The following is a 20,878-nucleotide window of genomic DNA, read 5'->3' as shown; positions in this document are numbered from 1 at the left end:
TATATGCTCCAAGCTAAATGTAGATGAAAAATCATGCAGTTAAAAGATCATTTGCCAAGCCATCAAAAGATCAAGATTTTACTCTTAAGAAAAGATCTATGGCTTGCAATCCCATGGAATTTAGGCAAACGATTTTTAAATTGCATAAATTTTAATCTACAAACAGTTCGCAGCATGGAGATCATGGTCAAAGATATGAATCAAATGATTGGGCGTTCAGAAGTACAATGTAGAGCTCAAATTTCCTGTAGATAACAAACCATCACACACTGATACCATACTTCCGACATATCTTTTTGTTTGACTTAATCTTTGAGCAATGCATAATGTAACCACAAGAAAGAGAGAAAAAGACATGAAGAAAATGCTAGCAAAACTCACGATGTTCAACATCCATGTGCTTTTATATAGAGAAAAGCTATAATCTACAAGCATCAAAATCTACCATATTTACAAAGACTTGGCAAAATCAATGGGGCAAACATTAAAAAAGAATGCATTGTACAAAAACGATTTGAAGAGATTTCAAAGGATCAACTGCTCGTGTGTCCGATATTTGCATTGCGCAGAAATTCCATGTCCCAACGCAAACTTAGGTGCAAACTTATATCCATTTGTATATGAAGATAAAATATAGGACAGCCTGAGTGCCTCTTCCTGTGGACCAGGATAAGGCCTAGGTGAGCCTGAGTGCCATTTCCTGCAGTAGCGCTCGCTTCTGTGAAGCAGTAATGATTTTGTTGGTTTCTGCATTTTCAAGTACATCGGTGATTATGGCAGCAGCATGACCCAGTGGCTCCTCTGCTGCTCTCTTCAACATGAACGCCTGTGGAATAATACGAAGTGGGGAAAATAATAATACACAGCTTGCACCAAGTATACTGAGCTTGCATGCGCGCATGTGTGCCCGAATGCGAGTGCATGTGTGCGCATGCATGTGTAAGCCTCTATCTCTTTGCGGTGATGGCTCATTTTGCTAATGCGTATCAGATGGGTGGCTCATTTTGTTTCTCTGTTTGATGGCCCATTTTTGCTAAATACCAAGAAATACACATGTTGTAACATGTGAGGCACACCTTGCCAATCACATCGAATGAGTGAGTCTCAGCATCCTATCTCTTGGTAGCTCATTTAACAAAATGAGCCACCACCTCATAAGCATCAAAGCCGTGCATGTGTTTGTGTACGTTAGGGTGTAAAAGTGTGCATGCGTGTATTGAATTCAAGAGGATAGGACAGATAGCTAAACCTGGCCATGGTGGGATATTGCAAGTGTGCAAGGTTTCTGATGCCAAGGCTCTCCATCTACTTGGACGGGAAATGGAGCAAGAAGATGAATCTTTATGGATTGCCCTTGTGCCAGCCTCCGAGCTCGAGAAAGCCCGACCTAAATTAACCCCAAGAAAGAACATTAAAACCAAATATCTGATGCATAATATTCGATGAGTTAACAAATCCATCCACACTTAGTTGTATATTCTTATTAATATCTGAAAACTTTTGGCTGACTACCTGCAGCTTCCCTAGATGCCAGGTTCCGCTGATACTAACAACTTCGAGAACCTTATCATGCATGGACTGAGGATCAAAATTGTCATAGCTGTCATCCTCATTTTGCCATAGATCAACTCCTCCCATGTAACTACCGATGTTTGCAACAAGCACGCCTTCAGCATCCTGTAACATTATAGAAGTTAACCAAGTGAATGGTACGAAATCCACAAGTAGCACCAACAACAGGTTATAGTAGTTCTCATCAGTATCATTCAACTGATCAGTGGAGATGTTAGTAAAAGCACCACTTGCACAGAAAATGAGTATATCATAGCCGATTAGAAAATAAGGTTGATTGTGTATGGACACCTGTAGTCAGTATAGTTGTAGACAGACCTGCTGAGTGAAATTTTGACCCACTTGCACAGAAAATGACTATACACATCATAGCCGATTAGAAAATAAGGTTGATTGTTAATGGACACCTGTAGTCAGTATAGTTGTAGACAGACCTGCTGAGTGAAATTTTGACTCTTCTATCAACCTACCTACCTACCTACTTATATATATATATGAGATTAATGGGTATCCTTGACAAGGAGGGGATTCTCTCCTTGACAATGATGTGACACAATCCCCACCATGTGAAATTCTCTCCTAATTTATTCTCTCTCCTTCACATGGTGGGGATTGTGCCACATCATTGTCAAGGAGGAAAATCCCCTCCTTGTCAAGGATACCCATTAATATCTCTCTCTCTCTCTCTCTCTCTCTCTCTATATATATATATATATATATATATATATATATATATATATATATATATATATATACATGAAAAATCAATGAAAAATAATAATAATTCCACTCTGGGGCCTACCCGCAATTGATAGAACTATAAGAGGTCTATCCGCAATTGGGCTATAGTACAGGGGATCTATCCGCAACAATAGAACTATAGGGGATTTTTCCGTGAGCTATAGTACAGGGGTTCAATCCGCAATTAACCCTAGAAAAAACTCAATTTGGATTCCAAACTCAATCTTCACCTTGTTTTAGAGTTGGATTTTGGGAAACCTGAACCTGACTAGCAAATGGCATCAATTATACATAAATATACAACAGAAATCTGTATAGAGAAGGATCTACTTGTTTAATTGCTACATGTATGTTTCCTATTTGAAGGTTGTATACCGAAGTCAATATCAGAGATAAAAATGCCGGAAAATTTTTAAAATGAGATGGTTAGAAATTGAGACTTTTTTCTCTTAAGTTTTATCATTGTTCTAGATATTGGGAAATACAAACAATAAATTATTAACGTATCATTTTGGAGGGTCTGCTACTATAATATAGCAAAATAAGTCGGATGCATCATTTGGATCTCAGCTAATATTGGACATTAGTTGATATATCACCCTGATATACCTCTGTAAATATTTGTTAATATGGATCCTATAGCATTATGTTACGATTTGGATTTTACTAATGAATTGGTTTCAATTTTTAATTTAACTCGAAACTCAAAACACATTAACCAGTATGTTTCAACCACCCCGCCAAATAACCATCCATTTCCAAGTTCCCATTTCATTTTTCATTCTTCATTCTTCATTCTTCATTCTTCATTCTTCCTTGCTTCTTGTCCTATTCCTAGCGCCCCAAATCCAATCACTGCTGACATCAACCGACAAAGCAAACTTGCAATGACGCACAGACAAAGGAAAAAAGTTACTCATGAGAGATTATGAGCAAGCTCTAATTCAGATGTAGTCCTAAAAATGAAGACGGGATGGAAGTCTAACAGAAACAAGCCAAAACCACATATATCATAAACAGAGTTATTTTTCATTTTAAATCCACAGTTATTTTTCATTTTAAATCCAATCTTCTTTTGGGATACATTTTTAAACCCCGCACACATCCAAATTGATATATTGTTCCAAATAACGGAACCAAATAATTTTTAAACCTTGTTACATTTATTCCCCCATTTTTTAATACTGTATTTCAAAAGGAAAAAATTCCAAACTACCCCTTCCTTCTTACTTAAACACCAGGGAAGTAAAGTTCTATAACAAACTGCCCTCTCACTCATTAAAAAAAAGGAACCGACACTCCTTTCATAATCATGCCTCCCTTTACAGAATTCATATAATTTGTTGAGTTTCCTCTAATTTTCAGTTTAGAATTATGTGATAGGGTAACGATTCTTCGATATATTTAGTTGAAATACTTAGTTTCATAACTTGAGAGAATGCCTAGTGACGAGGAATGGAGAAGCGCTATAAAAGTTCCTCAAAATTTTCCCGATAAACAGTAAATGGGAACAGAAATGTCGGTGGACAGTACTCGTAAACAGTATCTTTTCTTAAAATAAAAGATGAATAAAGTAAGACAATTTGAGGTTAGATCAGTTTCACTCTTTGTAAGTTAATCCGGATTCACACGCAGATGCTTAAACCCTTTCGGCTTCACAACGAAAACCAATAGCTTCCACCTTAAAAAATCACACAAGATTTTCTTCAATTCAAACTTCCATAAATTCTTCATAGCCTCTCTATTGTGCATTAGAGAAATCTCTTCCCTCTTTTATAGGTTTAGAATTCTTACCTAAAACAAATTCAAAAGCTTATCCTATCTCTAAAACCAATTCAATCTTAACCATAAAATAATCCAGCAAACTCAATCTTAAAACACAACTCAAATCAAAACTAAACAAAATAACTAATTCTCACCTATCTACAACCAAAATCAAATCTAAAATCATAACAAACCTATCTTCAACGTGAATCAAATCCAAACAGTGAATGTGTCCTGCATCATGTAGCCTCTGGTTTATGCTTGCTTAGGGGCTTGCTTTCAGAATATTGGGACTGAATGACTAGCGTCTTTATTTCACCCGTCCAATTTCAAGTAATATATGTATGTTTTCATGTTACATGAGTCAACTAAAAAGTCAAACATTTCTCAATTTCATGATTTATTTTATCGCATTGAAGCCATCTTTGATTTTACAAAACGGGGAATAAGTAAGCTATCCCTATTAAGGTGATGATCATTTCCTGTGGACTATTGAGTGATTGCGGAAAGGTGTTTCTTTTGAAATTCTAGTTCAGTTTATTTTGTCAATTGATGCTACATGAACTGGTGTAATTAGCAGCTATAATTCGACAATTTAGGTTCATTTATTTTTGCAATTGTCAAAATGATACTGACACTATTTTCTTCTATGCTTTACAATAAAATACCTAAGATTCTCCAGAAATTAATTGGAATAAAGTTATTCAACAGATGATTCCAAAAGCCTTTAGAACCAGAAAGTTCCTTTCTTCCAAACTGATATGGCATTTGCAGTGATTACAATTGGATACCATCCATGTTAAAGGCGTCAATCAGTTATTTTCGTATCATCAGGGTAATCCATTTAGTAAACGGGTCAGGTATTTTGACCCATTTATTACACAGGTCGGTTTTGTGTCAAGCTTATGAGTCGTGTCAATTTTGACACAACTCGAAATTGTTGAATATCATATCTCCATGATATTATTTTGATGATAACAATTTATACAATGTGTGTTATACAAATGCACTAACTTTTATATGCAGATTTCAATATCAAAATATTAACAAGTGCAAGTTGAGTTCAAAGCAATATGAAGTGAAGAAGATGAAGAACATATGAGATAATGTATTTTACATTTTTTTTACTTAGAATTATTGTACAAGCCTTGATCACTCACACCCACACACACATAAATATTAGAACACACTAACACAAGCTTAGTGTGTTGGTTAACTATAGAAATCCCCTATGTTAACCATTAGAGTTATAGTTAATTCTTGAGTATAAAAACATTTAGTTCATATTTTTTACTCTTAGTAGTCGACTAATTAGAATAGTAGTCGACTACTCATGTATATGACTTAAAATATAAGTTTCTGTTATTTTACAGTATAGTCGACTAATTGACATTATAGTCGACTACTCAAGCTTATGACAGAAATATAAGTTTCTGATATTTTACAGTATAGTCGACTAATTAACATTATAGTTGACTACTGAAGGCAAAATTTATTTTTTAAGTTTCTGTCAAATTACAGTATAGTCGACTAATTAACTTTATAGCCGACTACTGAGAAATTTTCTGAATTCACAGAGTTTGTTTAAACTCAGTGTAGTCGACTAATCTGTCTTGTAGTCAACTACAGAAATAGTTTTTTCAAAATTTAAAGTTTGAATTTATGACTGTTTATAGCCGTTTTTAAACGTTTTTAAAGTTCAAAAAATTGTCTTTTCAAGGACTATAAATAGGTTATTTGTTCAAAAAAAATACAGAGATTTACATACCCATAAGCTTTGATCTTTGTGCATTTTTTTAAGTGAAATATTTAGATTTTGAGAAAAAAAAAGTTTCTGAAGTTGCCTTTGAACATCATTCAAATACTTATTGTTTAGGCAAATTTACAGAAGTTAGAATCATTCCTAAGCCACTACTACACTACACTACAAATCAAGGCTTATAGGAATTGAAATTGTTGCTTCAAAAGTTCTCTCGATTTGTGAGAGGTGTTAATCTCTTGGTTTAGAGATTGGTGTGCAAATTGGCAAGGTGTTTGTCAATTGGTGTTGCAATTTACAATGACTTGCAAATTGGTCAGGTTTGCTTTTGATTTTGTAAGTTTATTCAAAATCAGAGTGGAAACTCTCAAGCGGGATTTGCTTGGGGACTGGATGTACACCGGATTGGTGGAACCAGTATAAAACTTTGTGTTTGTGTTTGTAAATTTCTAAGATTGTCATTTTTCTTTGTAATTTATAATCTACTTTGCATAAATTTTAAAAGAACAATATTCACCCCCCCTCTAGTGTTCTAGTGTATCGATTTCAGATCCTACATTTGGTATCAGAGCAAGGTGAAAGATGGCGTCGACAAATACATCACAATTCAAAGAAGGTCACTCTACAAATCGTCCACCAATGTTCGATGGTTTGAACTACAACTATTGAAAGTGCCGAATGAAGATTTACCTTCAATCAATTGGCTACGAACTTTGGAACGTTGTGGAAACGAAATATGAGAAGCCAACAACTCTATTTTCAGAATGGACTACTTCACAAAGAAATAATGCAAATTTGGATTCAAAAGCAATGAACGCATTGTTTTGTGCACTTGACAAGAATGTGTTCAATAGGGTGTCAACAGCCACATCTGCATACGATATTTGGCATACACTTGAGGTAACTCATGAAGGTACAAATAAAGTTAAAGAATCTAAAATTTTTGTTCTTGTGCACAGATTTGAATTGTTCAAGATGAAGGAAAACGAGACTATTGGAGAAAAGTTCACAAGATTCACCGACATCACAAATTCTCTCATTGGTCTTGGAAAAACATATACACAAGTGGAGATGATAAGAAAAATATTTCGATAACTTACTCCACAATGGGAAAAGAAAGTTACCGCAATCGAAGAAGCCAATGATTTGTCAACTCTTACGGTTGAAAATGTTATCGGAAATCTTATGGCATATGAAATTCAAATTGAAGATAGAAAGAATGATGAAGAAACAAAGAACAAGAAAGTACTTGCATTCAATACTATTTCCGATAAAGAAGATTCAGATGATGATGATGAAGAAATGGGCATGTTTGCACGAAAATTTCGAAATTTTATAAAACGAGGTAAATTTAAATCTAAGAGTTCAATTTCAAATAACCCTCTTTGTTTTAAGTGTAATAAATCAAGTCATATGAAGAAAGATTGTCCAATATTGAAGAATAAGCAAAAATCAAGTTATTTCAACAACTTCAACAACATTTAAAATTAACAAGAAAATGAAAGCAATGGTAGTCACTTGGGATGATAGTCATGAGTCATCTTCAGATGAAGAAATTAAAGAAAAGGAAAGTGCTCACATGTGTTTTATGGCACAAGATGAAATAAGTGATAATGAAGAACTTTAGATGCTTTCAATGAATTATATGAAACTTTTGTGAGATTAAAGACTTCACATAATTTTCTTAAAGGTAAAAATAAAAGATTACTTGAAGAAATTTCTGATTTAAATTCCTCTACTATTTCTAATTCTCAAGTAATTAAATTGAAAGAAGAAAATTATTCTTTGCTTAAAGAAAATGAATGTTTATCTAAAGAAAATATTTATTTAAAATCAGAATGTAATGAGTTAAAAATTCGTATTAATAGTTTAGATAAAGATATTTCTTCTTTTAAATCAAAATATGAAGATATATGTTTGAATGTAAGCAAATTCAGTAAAGGTAAAGAAAATCTTAATAATATACTTCCTTTTCAAAAAGAATCACAAAAGACAAAAGGATTAGGTTTTCAAATTAATAAAAATAAATCAAAGAAAACAATTTTTGTAAAACCTTCTTGGTACTAAAACTGTAAATGTTCATTATTTCAGGTACCCAAGAAAGATAGGTGGATTTTGGATAGTGGTTGCTCCAAACATATGACTGAAAACATACAATTGTTGTCATCTTTTCAAAACAAAATATGATAATTTACAAAATGATTTACCTAAAAATTTTGTAGAAGTTAAAAATCATCCACATGATTTAGTTATTGGAAATATTTCTGATAAAGTAACTACTAGATCTCATTTTAATTTGATTGCTCATACTGCTTTTATTTCAACTATTGAATCTAAAAATATAAAAGAAGCCACTGCTTTTATTTCAACTATTGAATCTAAAAATATAAAAGAAGCCTTACTTGATGATTTTTGGATAATTACAATACAAGATGAACTAAATCAATTTACTAGAAACAGTGTTTGGGATCTTATACCAAGACCTCAAAATAAATTTATTATTGGAACAAAATGGATTTTTAGAAACAAATTAGATGGATCTGGTCAAGTTGTTACAAACAAAGCTAGATTAGTTACCCAAGGTTATAATCAAGAAGAATGAATTGATTATGATGAAACTTATGCACCTGTTGCTCGTTTAGAATCAAAATTAGAATTTTACTTGCATTTGCATGTTTTATGAATTTTAAATTATTTCAAATGGATGTTAAAAGTGTATTTCTAAATGGTTTTATAAAAGAAAAAAGTGTATTTCTAAATGGTTTTATAAAAGAAGAAGTTTTTGTAGAACAACCTCCAGGTTTTGAACATGAAAGTTATCCAAATCATGTTTTTAAACTTAAAAAAGCTTTATATGGTCTTAAACAAGCACCTCGTGCTTGGTATGATAGATTAAAGAAATTTCTTTTAACTTCAGGTTTTGAAATTGGAAAAGTTGATTCAACATTATTTATTAAGAAAATAAATAAAGATATTTTACTAATCCAAATATATGTAGATGATATTATTTTTGGTTCTACTAACAACAATCTTTGTCAAGAGTTTGCTAAGACTATGCAGGATGAATTTGAAATGAGTCATATGGGTGAACTGAATTTCTTCCTTGGACTTCAAATTAAACAATTGAAAGAAGAAATATTCATCAATCAAAACAAGTATGCAAAAGATTTACTCAAACGCTTCGGAATGGAAAATACAAGCAAACCAACACCAATGAGTACTACTACATCACTTGACAAAGATGAAAATGATAAGAATGTTGATCAAAAGCTTTATCGAGGTATGATTGGATCACTTCTTTACATTACTGTAAGTAGACCTGATATTATGTTTAGTGTATGTTTATGTGCTAGATTTCAATCTAATCTTAAAGAATCACATCTTAAAGCAGTGAAAAGAATTTTTAGATATCTTAAAGATACTACAAATTATGGTTTGTTTTATCCAAAACATAGCTCATTTGATTTAATTTCATATAGTGATGCTGATTTTGTCGGATGTAAATCCGATAGAAAAAGTACAAGTGGAACATGTCATTTCTTAGGACATTCACTTGTATCTTAGTTTAGTAAAAAGTAAAATTCAGTAATATTATCAACAACTGAAGCTGAATATATTACTGTAAGTCTTGCATGTGCTCAAATTTTATGGATGAAACAAATATTATCTGATTATGGCATAAATTGTCCAATATCATCCATAATGTGTGACAATTCTAGTACAATTAATTTATCTAAAAATCCTATTCAACATTCACGTACAAAACACATTGATATTAGACATCATTTTTTACGTGATCATGTGCTTAAAGGTGACATTTTATTAGAATTTATACCTACTGATAAACAAATAGCAGATATATTAACAAAACCCTTAAAAGAAGAAATTTATGTTAAATTAAGAAGGGAATTAGGTATATGTTCAATCGAAGATTTAAATTAAAATTTTAAAACAAACACATATGCATACATACCCTTAATAGTCGACTAATTTGACCTATAGTCGACTACATGCACAAGCTTTGCATATAAGGTTTTCTGTGAATTACAGTGTAGTCGACTAATTTCACCTATAGTCAACTACTCTGAGTCAAAATCTGAAAATCAACTTTCTGTCGATTACAGTGTAGTCGACTATTTTTCTTACTAGTCGACTACTAATACTGAATTCACAGTTTTACAGTTTTAAAACTTATTGGATTTTTTTAATCAAACCCAAAACCCAAAACCCAATACCCGTTTTATTTAAGTAGAGTTTATCTCAACCATAGATTTTTAACTCTATTAATCCTAGCCACATATCTAAGATAAATTCTTCACCTTTCATTTATTTTACAATTAAATCTGGACCATACAATGCAATTCTTTAAAAAAAAAAGAAAAGATAAAAACCTAAAAACTACCCACTAACCTATCCTAAAACCGATTCTTCTTCTTCCTCTCTTCAGAACCCACCGATTCCAAGTTAGGGCATCATTTATTTCTCAAAACTTTCATCAAGTTCATCATTTTCTGAAGTCTGTCAAGTTCTGTAGTCGACTACACCAAGTAATAGTCAACTAATCTAGGGTTTCAACAGTCTGTGGTAAAATTCTCAACTTGATCTTTGTATCTTCTATTATTTTTCTGTTTCATCATGTCTAGAGCTAAGAAAGCTAAGCAAATTCATACTAATGTTAACGATGAAATCATCATTTACTTAGAAAGTCCTGATTTACTTGAAGAATTTAACAAAATATCCACTTTTGAAGTTCTTCCAGGACGATTTGTGAAATTTGATGATTTTATTCCCTGAAACTTTGGATCATATTTTGATAATGTGGGATTGCTTGAATTATTCTCTGCTGAAAATAGAAAACCCACATATCCTTTTCTTGTTCAATTGTTCTATACTAATATAGAACGTGTTGGAACTATTGATGGTTCTGAAAAACTTAAAACTCTTGTTAAAGGAATAGAAATTGAATTGACTACAAAGTCAATTGGAAAAATTTTCAATATTCTTTTTCAAGGAGTCTCTCTTAGGTCAATTAGGATGAATGATTCAGATTTTTATCTAATCATATATTTCTTCCTGGATATAGTAAACCTTTAAATAATTCAAACAAACTTCATCCAATTCCTAGGTTCATTACACGAATCTTAGCGTATAACTTGTTTCTAAAAACTGAGAGTTTCCATTTTATTTCCCTAGACTTAGCAAAAGCTCTATATGCTATAATGGGAAATATCCAAATTAATTGGGCTGAAGTTTACTTTGACAATCTTCTGACAATACCAAGAGGATTTCTTCCTTATGGTGCCTTTTTAACAAAAATCTTTGACAAATTTCATGTGAATCTTCAATCTAAAAATTCTGTTATCCGTTTCATTGAATTCTTTGATTCCAATGCCCTAACTAGGATGAAGTTAACAAATTTTGAAATTCAAGAACAAAATCCTCAAGATGAACCTCATCCTCATCAAGAAGAAATTCCATAAGATATTCCACAATCTTCAACTCAAGCAGGAACTTCTTCTAGTCAACCACCACCATTTCCTTCAGAACCTTCATGTTTTTCAGATGTGCAATACAACACACTATCTGCACGTATTCTTGAACTTGAAACTGGTCAAAGAGCTCTATATTCTCAGAATTCCTATATTATTAGGCACGTATTCTTGAACTTGAAACTGGTCAAAGAGCTCTATATTCTCAGAATTCCTATATTATTAGTAATTAAGAAGAGCTAATCAAGAAGTTTGATGATTTGGACACAAAGCTTAACGCATACTTTCAACGACATCAACCTCCTCCAGCACCTTAGAAGTTTATGCATGCATTATATTAGATTTGGATGTTTTAATGTTAGATTTGGATGTTTTAATGTTTAGTTTCAAAACAATTATGTTCTTTTGTCAGTTATCTATATTTAAGTATCAAAAACTATGTAGTTGTGGGTTGTTATTAAGATATATGTAATATGTTATGTTGCTACAATGTCAAGTATGTTGATTGTGTGTTTACATTACTATGATAGGATAGTTAATATATGTGCTATATATTTTAAACAGATCATGGTGATGAACATTATGAAACTTTTGGTCTTTATGACAAGTCTTTACTACCTATTTGGATGGGTGAAGCTATGGATTATGTTCATAATCTGGATGATTTGTTTGAAGTATTAGCTCATGTTGAAGAAATAATGTCATGTTTAGCATAAATGTTTTCTCTTTTTGTTGATAACAAAGGGGGAGAAATGGTTATCTATATTAGATTTATGTAATGTTATAGACTCTAATTTGCATACATGCAGAGGGAGTAAGTATGTTTATTTCATAATGTCATACATATGCATAAATTATTTGTTATCATCAAAAAGGGGGAGAATGTTGAATATCATATCTCCATGATATTATTTTGATGATAACAATTTATACAATGTGTGTTATACAAATGCACTAACTTTTATATGCAGATTTCAATATTAAAATATTAACAAGTGCAAGTTGAGTTCAAAGCAATATGAAGTGAAGAAGATGAAGAACATATGAGATAATGTATTTTACATTTTTTTACTTAGAATTATTGTACAAGCCTTGATCACTCACACCCACACACACATAAATATTAAAACACACTAACACAGGCTTAGTGTGTTGGTTAACTATAGAAATCCCCTATGTTAACCATTAGAGTTATAGTTAATTCTTGAGTATAAAAAAAATTTAGTTCATATTTTTTACTCTTAGTAGTCGACTAATTAGAATAGTAGTCGACTACTCATGTATATGACTTAAATATAAATTTCTGTTATTTTACAGTATAGTCGACTAATTGACATTATAGTCGACTACTCAAGCTTATGACAGAAATATAAGTTTCTAATATTTTACAGTATAGTCGACTAATTAACATTATAGTCGACTACTGAAGGTAAAATTTATTTTCCAAGTTTCTGTCAAATTACAGTACAGTCGACTAATGAACTTTATAGTCGACTACTGAGAAATTTTCTGAATTCACAGTCTGTTTAAACTCAGTGTAGTCGACTAATCTGTCTTGTAGTCGACTACAGATACAGTTTTTCCAGAATTTAAAGTTTGAATTTATGACTGTTTATAGCCGTTTTTAAACGTTTTTAAACGTTTTTAAACGTTTTTAAAGTTCAAAAAATTGTCTTTTCAAGGGCTATAAATAGGTTATTTGTTCAAAAAAAATACAGAGATTTACATACCCATAAGCTTTGATCTTTGTGCATTTTTTTAAGTGAAAAATATTCAGATTTTGAGAAAAAGAAAAGTTTCTGAAATTGTCTTTGAACATCATTCAAATACTTAATGTTTAGGCAAATTTACAGAAGTTAGAATCATTCCTAAGCCACTACTACACTACACTACAAATCAAAGCTTATAGGAATTGAAATTGTTGCTTCAAAAGTTCTCTCGATTTGTGAGAGGTGTTAATCTCTTGGTTTAGAGATTGGTGTGCAAATTGACAATGTGTTTGTCAATTGGTGTTGTAATTTGCAGTGACTTGCAAATTGGTCAGGTTTGCTTTTGATTTTGTAAGTTTATTCAAAATCATAGTGGAAACTCTCAAGCGGGATTTGCTTGGGGACTGGATGTACACCGGATTGGTGGAACCAGTATAAAACTTTGTATTTGTATTTGTAAATTTCTGAGATTGCTATTTTTCTTTGTAATTTATAATCTACTTTGTATAAATTTTAAAAGAATACTATTCACCTCCCTCTAGCGTTTTAGTGTATCTATTTCAGATCCTACAGAAATGACCCAATCTGAACCGTTTGCCACTCCTAATATAAATCGTCTTTGTTGCTTTTGTATGCATGTATATTTTTCATATTGAATAGGTGACATCTAGGACTTCAAAACATTTTTTAAGTCATCGGCATTTATTTATATCCAGTAACATATCAACGCCCGATGTTTTGCGCAAGCGCAAATGTCCGAGATATTGCTGCTTCTGCTATCTAATATGATAAAAACCCATCTAAATATATAAAACCTTGGCATTTATTATCATTACCTAAATGCAGAGGTAACAAAGGAACAAACGAACCAAAGTTAGAAACCAAATATAACAATGACTTCACACTGAATTTGGCTTCAGATATCCCCTGGATCAAACTATTTTATAATCATTGATCTCTTGGAGGATCATGCCGAGCAAAAGAAAATTACAAAACCTTGGAAGCCAATTTGAATTCAATAGACTAGTATAATGGTTATACAATTAAAAGGTCTCACTGTTTCAGTGTTTTCGGGGAAAAAATTATAAACAACATTCAAAATGGTGCTTTGGTGATTCAGCATTTGGTGGGTGGTTTGAGGTGATACAACTTATTGACACTTACCGTTTTACTACGTATGGTATCTTAGCCAGTAAATGAAACTTGCAACCCTCTAGCTTGATTGAATTATCAAGATACGACAGCTATTGATCGGAAACTGGACGCATAAACTTAACTTGATGAATTAGAATGTGTTTAACGTGATAGATTAGCCTTGGATCAATGGCCATAAACACAAAAGAAAACATGCAAGATTGAGGAATATTTTTTTTGACCTTTCCTAAATATTCAGGTAAAAACTAATGGGCTGATAACCATAAATCATCACCTCAGGAACTTCTATGTCAACGCCATCAACCTCCAGCCTCACTTGCCATGGGAAATCTGCAAATGTCTTGTCCATGATGCTTTTTGCACCTTCTCTAGCATAAAGTACTTTATTTAGAAACTGCAGAGGCAATAACAAACATTCAGTTTTCACTCTAAAATCAAAGAAGCAGCAGGTAGAAACATCTGAAACTAGGAATATGTATTCGAGAGGGTGAGGGACTATATAAAGTTGTAATATCATCGCATAGCACATAACATCAAGTTGACAGGTAATTGAGAAGAAGCATACGAGAACGAGAGGGTCCTACAGGTAACAAGTATTTGTATATCTTCAAGCATACAACATGAGACTTCATGGAAATCTAACATAATGACAGCTCTATTCATACATTTGCATGCAAATATGTACTTTCCTATGAATGTGATGAATAATCACCGAAAGTAATTGAGTTAGAGTTAAATAACTAAACAGTTAGTGTTATCTAATACAATCTAGCATTTGCATACAAATTTTTCCAAGGAATCAATTAGTTCCCTTACTTAAAGCATCCGATACGTGACTTCAATAATAGTTTTGAAGCAGCAAGGCAATACAAAAATTTATATTATGGTGGAACCTTGGATCATAAGAGCTCCACAGGCATATCTTATGCTCCCTTTTTCATAATCCTACATATGATTAAGTATGGAGAGAGGATCTAACAACGCTGACAGACTATAAAACACCTAAAATGATATTAACAGCAATAAAAAGATTTAGTTTTAAAATCAAAAGCCACTTTCAACGAAAATAATATTGCCAGGTGTCACAAGACTAACTGCAACTTGCAAAGTTGCAAGTAGGAAGCTTCTGAGGCATATCTTCCTCCAGTAATACACAATTTCAAGTCACAGACGATATCCTACAAATTTTATGGGATCTAAGAGCCTCATAGCGAGAGTTTCAATTTCTGACCTCGATCTAGGATACTTCATAATGTAGCAGCAGACAGAACAAATACTAATATATGCAGAACTCCAAAGATGTCTTTAATCAGTGGAGAAAACAGTGAAACTCCATTGATAAGACATAGGAGTTGAGTCAAACACAATCTTAGCCAAATAAAAATCCACAGAAAAGTGAAAAAAAAATTGTTGGAGTAGGTGAGATATCTCTACACCAAAAGAAACATATATGTGTACAGAACTAATGTAGAAAGAACATTGCACACATGATTGTCTTGCTACTGCCTTCTATAATCTTCTCTTTTTAAATTCACACTGTGTTCCATACAGATCTATTTTTCTAATTTGTTACTAAATGGAGTAGATGTCTCATCAATGGATTGGAAAGAGATTCTTAAAATAATCTCTATATATCAACTTCTAGGCTGTGAAAAGTGGAGGAAAAAAATTGTTGCAGTAGGTGAGATATCTCAACACCAAAAGAAACATATGTGTACAGAACTAACGTAGAAAGAACATTGCACACATGATTGTCATGCTACTGCCTTTAATAATCTTCTCTTTCTAAATTCACAAGGTGTTTTACACAGATCTGTTTTTCTAATTTGTTACTAAATGGAATGGATTTTACGTCAATGGATTGGAAATAGATTCTTAAGATAATCTCTATAAACTTGTAGGCTCTGAAGTGACTAGAAGATCGAAATATTTGCACACCTGGCTGTAGAACATCTCTGGATTTTCTTCACGCAGATTATGAATATCAAGAGCAACTTTAGCATCACAACCAATACCTGTTAATATACAGAGTAAGAACCACTGTTGCTGGTATATCATTGTAAACGCGGAAAATTTAACTCACTTACCAAGATAATTGTTCATAAATTTAGGAGGCTGGGCAAGCTTGGCTTGAAGATCTTCTATGTGTATTTTCCACCTATCAAGAATGGTAACTGCAGCATGCTCAATGTGGTGCAAAACTGCACACAAGCCACCCTGTCTCTCGACAGCACCAAGACCCCCTCCCCATGATAAAACTCTAGCAAGATCGTTACCAGTACCAGCTGGAAGGATTGCAACTGGTGGCGGGGACTCATAATTGTGCTTGTCTATGGCATCAAGAACCCAACCAACTGTGCCATCTCCACCACATACAAGAACCTTGAAGTGAGGCACCTTCCTGAATAAAAACAACCCAACCTCTGGACCCTGTGCTGAACTCAATTCACAGACCTGAAACACATATCAACCGTGTAAGCAAGATCTATGAGGTTCACCTTATCCTAATAGAAACAAAACAGGAGCACTAACATCAGAATACTTGCCATGTGTAGATGAGATTCTCAAATTTGAAAATATGCAATAAATTTGCAGACATTAATTTTAAAATCTACAAATCTTTGAAATACTAACAACACTAAATTAAGGGGAAAGGAGGTGATACTTTTTTGCGACAAATGATGAGACCAACCAGTATACATCCCAAAAAGGGAAAACATAAACTTACAAGAGAACTTTTACAATTTCAATACGTATGTATATAGCCGTGTCCCTGTATCCTAACTTTAACAATTTTTCTCATGTTCCGCATCCGCACCCATGCCCATGTCCACACACTCACCCATATCCGTGCCCACACACTCACCCGTATCCATGCAACATAGGGGGGGGGAATAAACTGTGCCTAGGTAAATTTCCTCAATTGCGCCAGCTAGAGAAGCAAAAAAAGATCAAGATCCAGTAACTATATATTGAATCTCAAGATACAATGTAGACGCTCCACAGTACTAAACATTGCCTTGATATTTAAAGAGCATGACTGGATGAGAACCAAAAAAAGACTAAATTGCATGACTCTTTTGATAATAAGCATATCACAAAGTAGTTGCCAATATATTCTGAATGATGACATTAGTGATGAATCCTAACCTGTATTGGATTTAGAAGCATGTGCAACCTCTGCTTCAGTGAATCTCCTCGCTGAGCTCCACTTTTTTTGTTAATAAAGACAAGAAGTGGTCTGGAATCAGGAGGCAAATCAATCAATTCATAACTTAGTTTGATTCCTAACGAGTGAGACTCACCCCTCTGTTGGAAGGATTCAGTTCTTTTTGGACCTGCCACCCTCTCAACCTTGCTATCATTTCCACTGTTTTGATGTAGGTCCATAGAACCACGTGTTCCATTACATTGCACACCATTCTCATAAGAACCTTTCGGTGATTGAAGAGTATCTGCTTTACTCTCCGTAGAAGAATCAACAGTGCTGCCACTATTGGCGGAATCTGCAGGCGAATCAACACCTTGCTTAAACCTTTTACTCCGACTCCTCATATGTCCCCTTACTGTAGATGCCAATTCATTTGCACCATGAGTTATGGAGCTCAAAATCCCACCTGTCCCAGATCCTCTAAGATCCTTCACATATAGAGGTGATAAAATCAACCGTTTAAACTGACCAAGATCACATATATCACCCGTTTCTTTGGCCATGCTTGCATGACAATCAACATGGACCAGTCTTTGACACCACATACAAAACCAATTTGGAGGACCACCAAGAAAATATACATCACATGGCTCTTCACAGTAGCTACAACAAGAAGTTTCTTCAGACAAATCTGCCATTTCCGTCCACCGCACAGCCCACTGGTGAACTACATGTTCATAGCCAATCATAGAGATGCATTTACAATCCTTATTGGCATTGGATGAACAGGTAAAGTGAGCAGCTGTACCACAAACATCGCATTGATGTATGGAATAGTCTGAAGCAATCATTTGTCCAAGATTCTGAGATGATGAGACTGACTCTAAGCAGACACAGCAGTGCAAACCCTTTGAGCGAGATCCAGATTCACTTTTCCAAACATGAGAAGCAGCAGGAGCTTTATGCTTTGTTTTCCGCTTCTTCTTTGTTCTTGCTATAGTCTTCATCCAACTTAGACTAATATCACGCCTCCTTTGAAAGAGATAGTAGAGAAATGATAGTATACCAATGAAGCCAGCCACAAGAGCAGCAAGAACCAAAGGCTCAGGTTCAGCCATGTCGGACGAACTATCACGCCACTTGGAAATGGATACACTGAAGATGTCCTCATACCATTCCATTCTTCAGACTATTTTTGTAGCATTCCAAAAATTCCTATGCGACAGAAAAACCTATCCTGCCTTGATGATGATAAAGAAGCTCCAAACTGAACCGAAAAAAGCATAATCAATTCAGCACCATACCAGGTCCAATATTTACAGCTTTAATCAATAATGACAGTAAAGCATACGAAAAGTAAAACTGTTGGAATTCGTCATAAATCCACCAAGCCTTCTCAGTGGAGTTGAACATGGTATCATAAGCTAGTTCTTGAATAAAACTTATACAGTCAAATGCAAAGAGGCAGCCCATTAATAGCATCATAAGGTGGCTTAATAACTTAGTCTGTCAACTTATCCAGGTCAAAACATTTATACTAGAAGAAAGAAAAATTATGCTGATCAAGGCATTTTCCTGCTAATGCTTCATAATGCTCAATATGCTGCCAATTTCAATCTTCTAATTATCATCTCACCAAAATGAGAACTAATAGAATTTACCAAGTGTTGTGCAACAAGCATCTACAACTGATCTCCAAAACAAGATACATAAATTTGTCCTTGGTTAGATCAGAAACAGGCATTATCTTCTTCATCCAGCATTTATAATACATTCTATCTACATACAAATTAGAACACGAAAAAGACAGAACTCTACGATTCATGTCATGCAAACATATACAAAATGATAATAATAATAACAATAATAAACATAATCTACAGATAAATTATAGCCTCAATTATGATTCAGGAAAAGAATGAACGAACATGAAAACACAGAAACTCAATATACATTCACCAAGCCTTTTCAATGTGTGAAGAGGGCATGGTGCCATGAGCTAATTCTTGCATAACATATATAAAGCAATCAGGTGAAAAGAGGCAACCCATTAATTTCCTAAAATGGGTTAGTAACTTATCATCTGCAAACTTATTCAAGTCAACGTTATTGGTAGATTTTTCCTACTAATGCTTCATACAGTTCAATATGTGGAAACGCCAATCTTCTAGTTATCATATAACTCATATGGAATCTCCCGTAACATTAACGTTGCTATAATTTCTAGCTAATGTGTCTCAAAATAGGCATTTTTGCCCGTCATTCATGACCAAGATTAGAACTTCTTACCAACATAAAAATAAAAATTAAAAGAGGCAAAAAATTACATAATCACGCAAAAATATACACCAAAAACAGAATATATGGGTACTCAGTTCAGCAATTACAATTAACTTCACAACGATCGCATCAAAGCCCAGGACAAATCAAAGAAACACACATCAAAATCCCCAAAAAATAAATAACGTAAAAAAGACGTTTTCGGGCATTAAACGAGCGCAGAGTGGGATCATCTTACTGAATCTCAATCCAATCGAGAGAACCCCCAAATATAATTCCCCAGATAGCTCCTTAAAATCCCAAAACCCACCGCCCATCGACCTTCGCTTTAATCAAAACTTTATTTTTAATCAATTGCGACGCCTAAGCCTTTTCGCAGCCACGACTTTAAACTGATCCCGCGGGACATTTCATCACTTCATCTCCGCGACAGCCACTGGCTGACAATCTAATGGTCGCGATTGCTTGTAGCAGTGTTCTATCTGACGGCTTTAGAGTGAGTTTAGATTGGCATTTCAGAGCTGTCTCCGGAGTCTTGTATAGTGCGAATCTTATCCGCAATGACCGGCTAGCTCGTAGCGGCGTGTCCAAATAAGCCCGCGAAGCCCGGGCCCACTGGTCGCGTTGGCGCCGACCCGGCCCGGAACAGTGCCCGAAAAAAGGCTACTTGTGGCTATCGAATGGCCGGGCCGGCCCGGCCCGCGGCCGCAACGGCTCCACAAAGGTGACCGTTATGCCGTCCGGTGCCGCGGCGTCGCAGCCCGGCCGCGAGCCCGCGCCGGGCCGAACGTGTTAACAAAAGTGACCGTATTGGCCGGCTCCGGCGCCGGGCCAAACGGTCACATTTGTGGACCGGTTATGGCCGCCGGGCTGCCCTGGGCCTGGCGGGCCCGGGCGGCGCCGGGCTGGCCCGGGCCAAATCTGGCCTAACGGCCAGATTTGGTCTTTTGACCGTTTTGCCCCTTAAAACGGTCAAAAAACGGCTATTTTTCGAGGGTTTTTTGGTCATTTACCTAGGGGGCTGCTTCTATAAATAGAGGGGGGGTTTCAATTCATTTTCTCACAACAAAACTCATCTATTTCTCTCTCTACTACTCTCTTATACAATCTTATACTATCTCATACTAATATACTATCCTATAATCTTTTGTATTTTCTAATACTTCCAACAAATGGCTTCTGGGTCTGATTATGAAGAGCAACATGCAACTCCTACCGATCCAGAGATGAGTCCTCCTACAACAACTCCTCATCCTAC

At 34.3% G+C, this 20,878-nt stretch overlaps 1 protein-coding gene across 1 annotated transcript; it reads right to left on the bottom strand.

The window, feature by feature from the left end:
* LOC109834469 (diacylglycerol kinase 1) lies at positions 366 to 20,035 on the bottom strand. Its single transcript, XM_020402492.1, has 8 exons — positions 19,859 to 20,035; positions 17,340 to 18,607; positions 16,277 to 16,643; positions 16,128 to 16,204; positions 14,464 to 14,583; positions 1,513 to 1,677; positions 1,250 to 1,387; positions 366 to 826 (listed from the first exon to the last, which is right to left on the bottom strand). Exons 2-8 carry the CDS (start codon positions 18,519 to 18,521, stop codon positions 677 to 679), a joined length of 2,199 nt encoding a protein of 732 aa, XP_020258081.1. The 5' UTR covers positions 18,522 to 18,607; positions 19,859 to 20,035; the 3' UTR covers positions 366 to 676.

This window comes from Asparagus officinalis, chromosome 3, assembly GCF_001876935.1.
Source record: "Asparagus officinalis chromosome 3, Aspof.V1, whole genome shotgun sequence".
NCBI lineage: Eukaryota > Viridiplantae > Streptophyta > Magnoliopsida > Asparagales > Asparagaceae > Asparagus > Asparagus officinalis.
Note: the sequence above shows the minus strand (reverse complement) of the source record. Positions and strands in the feature narration are given on the sequence as shown.

Coding starts and splice junctions, on each gene's coding strand:
- LOC109834469 (XM_020402492.1), bottom strand. CDS start 18,521: ATGGAATGGTATGAGGACATCTTCAGTGTATCCATTTCCAAGTGGCGT. Junction 16,644..17,339: donor TGCTTCTAAATCCAATACAG/GTTAGGATTCAT, acceptor TATGTGTTTCAG/GTCTGTGAATTGAGTTCAGC. Junction 1,678..14,463: donor TTGACATAGAAGTTCCTGAG/GTGATGATTTAT, acceptor ATAATGTTACAG/GATGCTGAAGGCGTGCTTGT.